Source organism: Oncorhynchus tshawytscha, linkage group LG11, assembly GCF_018296145.1.
Source record: "Oncorhynchus tshawytscha isolate Ot180627B linkage group LG11, Otsh_v2.0, whole genome shotgun sequence".
Classification (NCBI taxonomy): domain Eukaryota; kingdom Metazoa; phylum Chordata; class Actinopteri; order Salmoniformes; family Salmonidae; genus Oncorhynchus; species Oncorhynchus tshawytscha.
In genome coordinates this window covers 7,287,420-7,298,483 of record NC_056439.1, presented here as the reverse complement: position 1 = coordinate 7,298,483, position 11,064 = coordinate 7,287,420, and the positions used below count along the sequence as shown (strand labels likewise).

At 43.0% G+C, this 11,064-nt stretch overlaps 1 protein-coding gene across 5 annotated transcripts in view; it reads right to left on the bottom strand.

Annotated features, from left to right (window-relative positions):
• Positions 1-450: 450 nt before the first annotated feature.
• LOC112261362 (membrane-spanning 4-domains subfamily A member 12) overlaps positions 451-11,064 on the bottom strand; it is a 22,233-nt gene continuing 11,619 nt past the window's right edge. For 3 of the 5 annotated variants that reach the window (XM_024436640.2, XM_024436638.2, XM_024436639.2), the window contains exons 6-7: positions 6,491-6,607; positions 451-837 (exon numbers count right to left, since the gene is read on the bottom strand). In XM_024436640.2, the coding sequence (XP_024292408.1) occupies positions 736-837; positions 6,491-6,607 (219 nt within the window). In that variant the 3' untranslated portion in view covers positions 451-735. Of the gene's footprint in view, positions 838-5,222; positions 5,670-6,490; positions 6,608-11,064 lie in introns of those variants that run through there. The other 2 variants (XM_024436637.2, XM_024436641.2) reach the window with 2 other exon arrangements.

The window sequence follows — 11,064 nt, the reverse complement described above, 5'->3', positions numbered from 1 at the left end:
TTCCTTTACTACTTTCATCCCATTGTCTCTGCCAGCGATCTAACCCATTTTTTTCCCGAAGCAATGTTTTAATTTCTCAAGTTTTTCAATTATATCTACTATAGAATTTCAATAAACTCCTGTATGAGTCGGAATTCAACTGAACTAAATTTCAGTATCATGTATTTGTAACCCCAACGAACTGCGTCATTATTTCTAACCATACATCCTCTCGTTTTGACTTTTCAGATCTTAAACTACACAGATCTGATGCAGTCCCGACGTATTACTGGTCTTCTTGGTTGCGCCTCCTCTATCGGGTGGGTATCATTTGTGGAACGTTCCAAAAGGAATCTGTTCCAAAAAACTTCGTAAATGACAAGGTTGTCAACAAACAACACATACAAAGTTGTATAGAGGCAGAATAAGATACCAAACAAAGTTTGTCAGTCGAAAGCCCCAAATATATTTTATTTTATACCAACCTTTATTTTCATACCCTCATCTCCCGTTGTCTATTTGTTCGACAATTTTTTTTAAATGTAGTAGCAATAGGTCTATATATCACACGCAAAATAACTAAAATAACTGTATGAACATACGTGAAATAAAAGTGTATTCCTTCAAGTGTTATCCCGGGCCCCAGTGAAAAGTAGTGTTTATTTCATTCCCTATGGACCTGGTCAAAAGTAGTGCACTAGGGTATAGGGTGCCATTTAGGACACATTTCAAAGTCTTCTTCCTTTACTTGTTCCTCTAGGCTTGAGCCTTGCAGGTCAGGTAGGCCAGCATGGTGGTGAGCTGCTCGGTCCGCGTGATCCTCAACATGTTGCCTTCACGGGCCTCGTCCACCAGAGTCTGAGAGGAGGAGAGGAAAGAGAGAAGAGCAGGAGAGAGGACACGAGACGAGAGCTGAGGTAAGTGGGAGGAGTAGATCGAACTTGAAGTTGAATTAGGAAAAATGACATTCATTGCCATTGTCAGATTTAGTGGTGGTATGTTGAGGATGATGCTGAAACCCTAACTGTAGAGTAAAAACACTTAGGAGGCATAACGGTCTAGTTGCTACAGTGCTTGGGTGAAGTCTCAATTAAGTTCTTTTTTACCTCTCCTACCCCACCCGGAGATGAGCAGGGTCGCACTGTAGAAAAACGTTTCAAAACATTGTGCAAGGGAAAACGTAAACAAGTGTTTCTTATTGGACAAGTTCAGATAGTACCATTTCGGCCTGTTTGCTTCCGTTTAGTGACTAGTGAGTAAATATGACCCTGGTTTTTACCAGAGGGTGGCCCCAAATTGCCCACAGGACTTCTTATACCTCACATCTCACCTTCTGTCTACCCCCATTTGAGTACATCAGGACTGTATTCACTAGGCACGAAATGTAAGCAAATGGGCCGAAATTTGAGGATACGGGAGGGACTACCTGAACTTGTCCAATAAGAAATGCTTGTTTTCATTTGATCAGAGATCCCTCGCTGGGGTTCTCTCCATAGCTGTGACAAAGAACAGGTGGTGTGTATTACAATAGATAAACACGCAGAATGGGTAAAATATCAAAGCTATCTAACTACTCTGCTAACGTTACTAGAAACTAGCACATCAAGTTCAGGTAGCTAGCTAATTGCAGCACTTAGCTATCTTCCCTCTACATATAGGGGTGAACTAACTAAAGTAGCTTGCTACCTTTCTATAGTATCACCAAATATGTATTGTATGGACTTAATTTGTTGTAATTACGTTACTTTTTAAACACCTAACTGTTCCTGTAGCAATCTAGCTTGCTCATCAAGGTGCCAGTGCCAATCAACCAACACAACCGTTGGACGGCGCCTCTGAGATGAATGGCCAGATTTGTTTTTTGCTTTTGTCTTACAATTTATAATGTCCACTAGGTGGTAGCAAAGCCCTATATTGAGCTGAATACATGCCTATTTTGGTGGCACAAAATGACAAATGTGCATACAGTGGGGCAAAAAAGTACTTAGTCAGCCACCAATTGTGCAAGTTCTCCCACTTAAAAATATGAGAGAGGCCTGTAATTTTCATCATAGGTACACTTCAACTATGACAGACAAAATGAGGAACAAAAAATCCAGAAAATCATATTGTAGGATTTTTTATGAATTTATTGGCAAATTATGGTGGAAAATAAGTATTTGGTCAATAACAAAAGTTTATCTCAATACTTTGTTATATACCCTTTGTTGGCAATGTCAGAGGTCAAATGTTTTCTGTAAGTCTTCACAAGGTTTTCACACACTGTTGCTGGTATTTTGGCCCATTCCTCCATGCAGATCTCCTCTAGAGCAGTGATGTTTTGGGGCTGTTGCTGGGCAACACGGACTTTCAACTCCCTCCAAAGATTTTCTATGGGGTTGAGATCTGGAGACTGGCTAGGACACTCCAGGACCTTGAAATGCTTCTTACGAAGCCACTCCTTCGTTGCCCGGGCGGTGGGATCATTGTCATGCTGAAAGACCCAGCCACGTTACATCTTCAATGCCCTTGCTGATGGAAGGAGGTTTTCACTCAAAATCTCACGATACATGGCCCCATTCATTCTTTAAAAACAGCCTCAAAGCATGATGTTTCCACCCCCATGCTTCACAGTAGGTATGGTGTTCTTTGGATGCAACTCAGCAGTTGAGTTTTTACCAAAAAGTTATATTTTGGTTTCATCTGACCATATGACATTCTCCCAATCTTCTTCTGGATCATCCAAATGCTCTCTAGCAAACTTCAGACGGGCCTGGACATGTACTGGCTTAAGCAGGGGGACACGTCTGGCACTGCAGGATTTGAGTCCCTGGCGGCGTAGTGTGTTACTGATGGTAGGCTTTGTTACTTTGGTCCCAGCTCTCTGCTGGTCATTCACTAGGTCCCCCCGTGTGGTTCTGGGATTTTTGCTCACCGTTCTTGTGATCATTTTGACCCCACGGGGTGAGATCTTGCGTGGAGCCCCCGATCGAGAGAGATTATCAGTGGTCTTGTATGTCTTCCATTTCCTAATAATTGCTCCCACAGTTGATTTCTTCAAACCAAGCTGCTTACCTATTGCAGATTCAGTCTTCCCAGCCTGGTGCAGGTCTACAATTTTGTTTCTCGTGTCCTTTGACAGCTCTTTGGTCTTGGCCATAGTGGAGGTTGGAGTGTGACTGTTTGAGGTTGTGGACAGGTGTCTTTTATACTGATAACAAGTTCAAACAGGTGCCATTAATACAGGTAACGAGTGGAGGACAGAGGAGCCTCTTAAAGAAGAAGTTACAGGTCTGTGAGAGCCAGAAATGTTGCTTGTTTGTAGGTGACCAAATACTTATTTTCCACCATAATTTGCAAATAAATTCATTAAAAATCCTACAATGGGATTTTCTGGATTTTCTTTTCTCATTTTGTCTGTCATAGTTGAAGTGTACCTATGATGAACATTACAGGCCTCTCTCATCTTTTTAAGTGGGAGAACTTACATAATTGGTGGCTGACTAAATCTTTTTTGCCCCACTGTACACTTGATCTTCAACCAGGCACAGTAGATTCAATTCACTATTTGTAAAGACCTTGGGTTGTTTAGGCAGGAAAACAAAATTATCAGTAACCATCACTCCCATTTTACAATGGCACATTGTGATAGCTAATTCAAGTTTATTGTTTTAAAAGGCTAATTGATCATTTGAAAACCCTTTTGCTATTATGCTGATTAAAGAAGCAATAAAACTGGCCTTCTTTAGACTAGTTGAGTATCTGGAGCATCAGCATTTGTGGGTTCGATTACAGGCTCAAAATGGCCAGAAACAAATAACTTACTTCAGAAACTCATCAGTCTATTCTTGTTCAGAGAAATGGAGGCTATTCCATGTGAGAAATTGCCAAGAAACTGAAGATCCCGTGCAACGCTGTGTACTACTCCCTTCACAGAACAGCGCAAACTGGCTCTAACCAGAAAAAAAAGAGGAGTGGAAGGCCCCAGTCCACAACTGAGCAACTGAGCATGAGGACAAGTACATTAGTGTCAAGTTTGAGAAACAGATGTCCTCAACTGGCAGCTTCATTAAATAATACCAGCAAAACCCCAGTCTCAACGTCAACAGTGAAGAGGCAACTCCGGGATGCTGGCAGTGCCGTTTCCAGCTACAATAGTCCTTTACAACATTAACAATGTTTTCATTGTATTTGTGATCAATTTGATGTTATTTTAATGGACAAAAATGTGCTTCTCTTTGAAAAACAAGAACATTTCTAAGTGACCCCAAACTTTTGAATGGTAGTGTATATTTATTTATAAAGAGCTTTTGATATTTGTCCCTCATAAATAAAATCAAATGCAGTAATGTAGTGAATAAGTATATAAGTAAATGTAAAGAGCGAGAAAGGAAAAATGGAGGATAGGAAGGGTGGATGGAAAAAGAGAGGGGTGGATTGTGTGTGGCTGTCCATGTGGGAGGGAGAGTATGCGATGGTATGGGAGAGGGAGCCAGAGAGGAACAAAACAAGGAGTTCATTTCTAGAATAATCTGCAGTCAGACTCCATCAAAGCAGTGAACGCTGCCGTTCCGGCTCAGCCACTCCACTACCCTTTAACCCTGTCTGCCTCGCTACACCCTATATAGTGCAGTACTTTTGACCAGTAGTGCACTATATAGGGAATAGGGTGGGTGCCATTTGGGCCACATCCCATGTCTCTGAGAGGAGAGACTGTGAGGGAACAGAACAGGAAGAGATGAGGGTGGTCAGGAGTTCGGCAGCTGGATGGCCCAGTCACAATGTATGTTTGTTTCAAATGGATGGAGACGAGAGAGTGGATTCTCGCTGGCCTAGTGCCTAGAAATGGGGGAGCTTCGATTCGAAAGATACCAGGAAGTGTACTGTACATGGGAGCCAACCGAAATGAAGTCAACTGTTCCATATGGTTTCATTCAGTTCCATCCATTCCACAGGAGGTTCCATCTGGTTCCCAGAGCAGATACATAACCGGGTTACAGAAACACTTCCTGGAGAGTCTTAAGATGACATTTGATGACATTGCTCTCTAAACTTTCATGTTGTTCTATCATTCCTGCCCATGGGGTGTACTTGCACATCAAGCCGTCTCACGCTTCAGAAACAGGAGATAGGCTTCTGCCCTTATGGGCCGTTCTGGCTCGGACAGGTCTCACTTGTGTTCTAGAGAGAGACAACACTTTGTCCTGACTATCCAGAGAGAAGATGAGCGAGATGGAGGTAATTTCATAGATGCATTTTGAAGAACAGTATTTTTTATATGAATTGTTTTATTTCGGTAAAAATATACAAAACAAATGAGTAATTTGGGGAAAATTTCAACCATTATTTAGCACTGCATTGTAGTAAAACACTACATACTAAGGTCGGCCGTCATTGTAAATAAGAATTTTATATTGTAAAATTAATAAAGGTTACATTTATTTATGTTTTTAAATACTATGGAATCACATCCATATCAATTCCACAGCTTCATGCTACACATTCAAAAACAATAACATAAAGCCACAATGGTAGAAACTTAAACAAACCATCTGTGGTGGACAAATCATTAATATCATAACAGGGGAATTGGTGGACATCTGTCTGCAGATGGGATTGGTCAGTTAAAGTCCTTCTGCAGTTGTTATTGGTCAGTTGAAGTCGGGAGCAGTGACCAGTATGGGAGTCGAGGGAACACCTTGATTGAGAGACTGGAAGAGAGAGAAAGAGAGAATAAGGGAGAGAAAGAGGAGGAGGAAAGAAGAAAAATAGATGAACTACTGTGAAGGAACATTTTATTTTGACTTCAGGTATCCCTGGGGGTAATTTCCACGGAACTACTGTATTGCCTGCCCTGTGGCATCCTCTGTGTATTTACACAATCTTGTAAATATTTTATTTGTATGGAAACAATCTCTCCAAAAATATGGGTGTTGCTTTTATCCCCTTCCATTTTGTTTGGATTCTGTCTTGAAATATTATTCCTCATTGCCAGAACTCTTGTTTTAAATAAATAAATCCAAGTAAACAAATGAAAATATCCATTCCCACCACACCCTATGAATAATATGATCACGGTAATTAAGCAATAATACCCCAGATAAATAACGAATATTACAGTGCTGAACAAAATATTAAAGGGGAAGCGTTTTACAACTTGATGTTAGATGGTTCTTAACCTGGAAAGTAGTCTATGGGCCAGGAGACACTGTAATCTGTAATCTACATGTGCTCTACACACATACATACATACACATTGTCATGTTGCTGTATTGTGGATTTTATATTGTTCATTTGTAATAATAGAGTAATAATGTATTTTATGATTTCTTGTTTTATTTATGATGTAGGCTGTTGTATTTTACTGTGATCTGATTCTTTTAACCCTGTTTGGACCCCAGGAAGAGTATCTGCTGAATGGGGATCCTAATAAATAATACATATAATGTACATGGTAATCTTGTAATCTACAACTGTAAATTGAATGAAATACTGAAATTCCCCTTTAAATGTATTTTCCCGTCTGTCTTACTGAGTATGTTCCGTAACGCCTCCTCTCCATGTACAGGATGTAAGAGAGCGTTGAGGAGATGGAGATCTGGATGATGGTGAAGAGAAGGAGGGACGTCTTTACTCCATAACTGAACATCTGAGGTAATGAAAGGAGGAGGAGGAGGGGGTTGGACACGCCTACTCATTCATGGGTTTTTCTTTATTTTACTATTTTCTCCATTGTAGAATAATAGTGAAGACATCAAAACTATGAAATAACACATATGCAGTGGTGTAAAGTACTTAAGTAAAAATACATTTAAGTACTACTTATGTAGTTTTTTGGGGGTATTTGTACTTTACGTGACTATTTATATTTTTGACAACTATTACTTTAACTCCACTACATTCCTAAAGAAAATAATGTACTTTTTACTCCTTACATTTTCCCTGACACCCAAAAGTACTTGTTACATTTTGAATGTTTAGCAGGACAGGAAAATTGGCTAATTCACGCACTTATCAAGAAAACATCCCTAGTCATTCCTACTGCCTCTGATCTGGCAGATTCACTAAACACAAATGCTTTGTTTGTAAATTATGTCTGAGTGTTAAACTGTTGACCCTGGCTATCTGTAAATTTAAAAAACAGGACAATCGTGTTTGCTTAATATAAGACATTTTAAATTATTTTACTTTTGATACTTAAGTACATTTAAAACCACATTTTACTCAAGTAGTATTTTACAGGGTGACTTTTACTTTGACTTTTATATGTATGACAATTGGGTACTTTTTCCACCCCTGCACATATGGAATCATGTAGTAACCAAAAAAGTGTTAACTTCTCTAGGGTAGAGGGCAGCATTCGGAATTTTGGATGAAAAGCATGTCCAAATTAAACGGCCTGCTACTCGGGCCCTGGTAGATTTGGATAGATTTGGATAGAAATCACTCTAAAGTTTCCAAAACTATTAAAATAGTGTCTGAGTATAACAGAACTGATTTGGCAGGCGAAAACCTGAGAAAAATCCATTCAGGAAGTAGTTTTATTTTTGGTTTTGTAGTTTTCTATTCAATGCCATTACAGTATCCATTGATTTATGACTCAAATTGCAGTTCCTATGCCTTCCACTAGATGTCAACAGTCTTTAGAAATTGTTTCAGGCTTGTATTCTGATAAATGAGGGAGTAAGACCAGTCTGAATGAGTGGACCCTGCCGTGTCACAGAGCTTTTTCATGCGCAATCCCGAGAGAGTGCCTTTCTTGTTTACTTTTTATATTGACGACGTTATTGTCCGGTTGAAATATTATAGATCATCTAGGCTAAAAACAACCTGAGGTATGAATATAAACATCATTTGACATGTTTCTATGAACTTTACGGATACAATTTGGATTTTTTTTGTCTGCCTGTTTTGACTGCGTTTGAGCCTGTGGATTACTGAAGAAAACATTTTTTAAATCTGACACTGTGGTTGGATTCACAAGAAGTTAATATTTAAACCTTTGTAAAATATGTTTTGTTTTCTGAATTTTTATAATGAGTATTTCTGTATTTGAATTTGGCGCTCTGCAATCTCACTGGATGTTGGCCAGGTGGGACGCTTAGCGTCCCACATACCCTAGAGAGGTTAAACAAATCTGTCATGGATGATCCCCGGTACTGCTACTCATTCTGTTCACCAGTTCCGGAGGTCTACGTCACCGGCTTTCTAGGCTTCACTGAACGGGATTCATTATCATCAACCCCAGACAGTCTTGTCTGATTAGACACCCCTGGTTCCCATTTCCCCTGATAAGTATGTTATATATGTGCCCCCTGTTCCCTCAGTCTTTGTCGGTTATTGTTCCCATATCCGTTGGTCATGTGAGTACCTATGAGTTGGTGCAGCTGTTATGCTGCGTGCTTTATATTTTGTGTTTTACGGGTATCGTCCCATGTCGTTCAACAAGGTTTACCCTCGCTCTTTTGTTTGGGTACAGCCCAGTGCTTTGTATACGTGTTTTGTTTTGGGTGTATTAAAAACCCTTATTGTGTATTCCTGCGCCTGTTTCCAAATCTTTTATACCCACGTGACAGAATAACCAACCCCGAAATGGAGACAGCAGGAAAGGCCGAGCTGGCGACCATTGTAGGGACAGTACAGCACCACGAGGACTGTCTCTCCAGACTCAGACTCGGTATCGCCATGAAAAGTGTTCTGGCAACCATCCTGTGCTTGGAGGGGAGTGTGCAGTCCCTCCAGTCTCTAGCACCGATCCCGGTACCAGCTCTCACATCATGACCTACCTCTGTTCCATTGGAGTCGGTCCGTGGAACACCCCTGTTCCTCCCACAGTGCTTCAACGGCGCACCAGCAAGATGCAAGAGGTTCCTTCTACAATGTGACCTGTACCTCGCTCGCTATGCCGGGGCTGTTTCCAGAAGAGACAGGGTTGCCATCTCGGCACTGACCGGACGGGCTCTGGACTGGGGTGCCGCGGTCTGGGAGATAGGTGGACCCGAGGTCGCGTCCTATGAGCGCTTCACCCTCCTCTTCCACTCAGTGTTTGATCATCCTGTGGAGGGCCGAGAGGAGGGTGAGCGTGTACTCCGACTACTCCAGGGATCTAGGACCGCCTCGGAGTTCGCCCTGGAGTTCCGGACCATCGCAGCCTCCACCGGATGGAACGAGTTGGCTCTGGTCACCGTTTTCCGCAGCGGACTGCGGGAGGAGGTACAGCTGGAGTTAGCCTGCCGTGATGACAACCTGTCATTCAACCAGCTCATCAGCATGGTGATCCGGTTGGACAATCTCCTGCGGTCCAGAAGAAGACCTGCGCGGAATTCAGAGCCCATGGCTACCCCTGCTCCATGGCCAGAGCCGATGGAGGTGGGCTCGGCACGTTTGCCCGAGGCAGAGCATAGGAGGAGGAGGAATCTGGGCCTCTACTTCTATTGTGGAGAACAGACTCATTTCTCCCTGACCTGCTCTCTATCCACTAGGAGGCGAGGAGGTGACAAGCCAGAAAATTCCTCTGCGCCAACCCAGGTAGGAGGCAAGGTCGCTTCTCCTTGTCTGTCAAATCAACCAGTGTGTTTTCCCGTTAAATTTCCTGAGTACCCTAGCCTTGCACTCCCGTTAGCTCTGATTGATTCCGGAGCTGCTGGGAATCTCTTAGTTAGCGCACTGGCCACTGCATTACGCATTCCTTTAGTTCCCCTATAGTCACCCATTCCAGTTCGAGACAGGTCTCGTACCACACATTACTGTTTCTGTTTCTTTGCTGACCCATGTCACTCATTCAGAACATATCACTTTCTTGTTTATAGACACCCCCACGCACCCCATTGTTTTAGGTCTCCCTTGGTTGAGCTTTCATAACCCGGATATTTCCTGGTCCGAGAGGAGACTGCTGGGTTGGTCGCGGGAGGTGTTTCACGGTGTCTGTCAACACCACTACGGTGGAAAGTCCGGACTGTGCTCCTCGAGTGGATTTACCGGAGGAGTACCAGGATCTGCACCGGATTTTCTCAAAGACCCAGGCTACACACCTGCCTCCCCATCACCCCTGGGACTGTGCCATTGACCTGTTGTCTGACGCAGCCCTCTAGAGAGGACATGTCTATCCCCTCTCCTATGAGGAGACTGAGTCCATGGAGACCTATGTACAGGAGAGTCTCCAGCAATGTTTTATCCACCCCTCTAATTCACCAGCATCCTCAAGCTTCTTTTTTGTAAAGAAGAAAGATGGGAGACTCATTCCAACCATCATCAAACAAATGCACGGGGCGCAGTACTTCACGAAGCTGGACTTGAGGATCGCCTACAATCTAGTGCGCAATCGTGCAGGCGATGAATGGACGACTGCTTTTTCCACGACCACGGGTCATTATCTCGTATCTCGTAATGCTCTTTGGCCTGTCTAATGCTACTTCAATCTTCCAGGCCTTCATCAACGAAGTGTTTCGGGACATGCTGGGATGGGGCGTAGTGGTCTGTATAGATGACATTTTGGTCTATTCTGCTGACTGCGTTCAGCATGTCTCGTTAGTCAGGTCTGTGCTGAGAAGACTGTTGGAGCATGATCTATATGTTAAACAGGAGAAATGTTTGTTTTTCCAGCAGTCCATGTTCTTTTTGGGCTATCTCATCTCCACTGCGGGAGTGGAGATGGAGGAGCAACATGTCAGCGCAGTCAGGTGATTGCCCATCCCCAGTTCCGTGAAAGCAGTCCAGCGATTCCTACGGTTCGCCAACTGTTTCCGGAGGTTCATCCGGGGCTCCAGCACGGTGGTCGCACCTCTCACCTCCCTGCTGAGAGGAGGTCCCCAGCGGCTTAGTTGGACGGTGGAGGCGGAGAGGGCGTTCGAGATGCTGAAGGCACGTTTCAACACTGCTCCCGTGGCACATCCTGACCACTACAGATGGTAGTGCGAACGACACAGTACATCACTGGGGCCAAGCTTCCTGCCATCCAGGACCTCTATATCAGGCCATAAAAATTGTCAAAGACTCCAGCCACCCTAGTCATAGACTGTTCTCTCTGCTACCACACAGCAAACTGTACCGGAACGCCAAGTCTAGGTCCAAGTGGCTTCTGAACAGCTTCTACCCCCAAGTCATAAG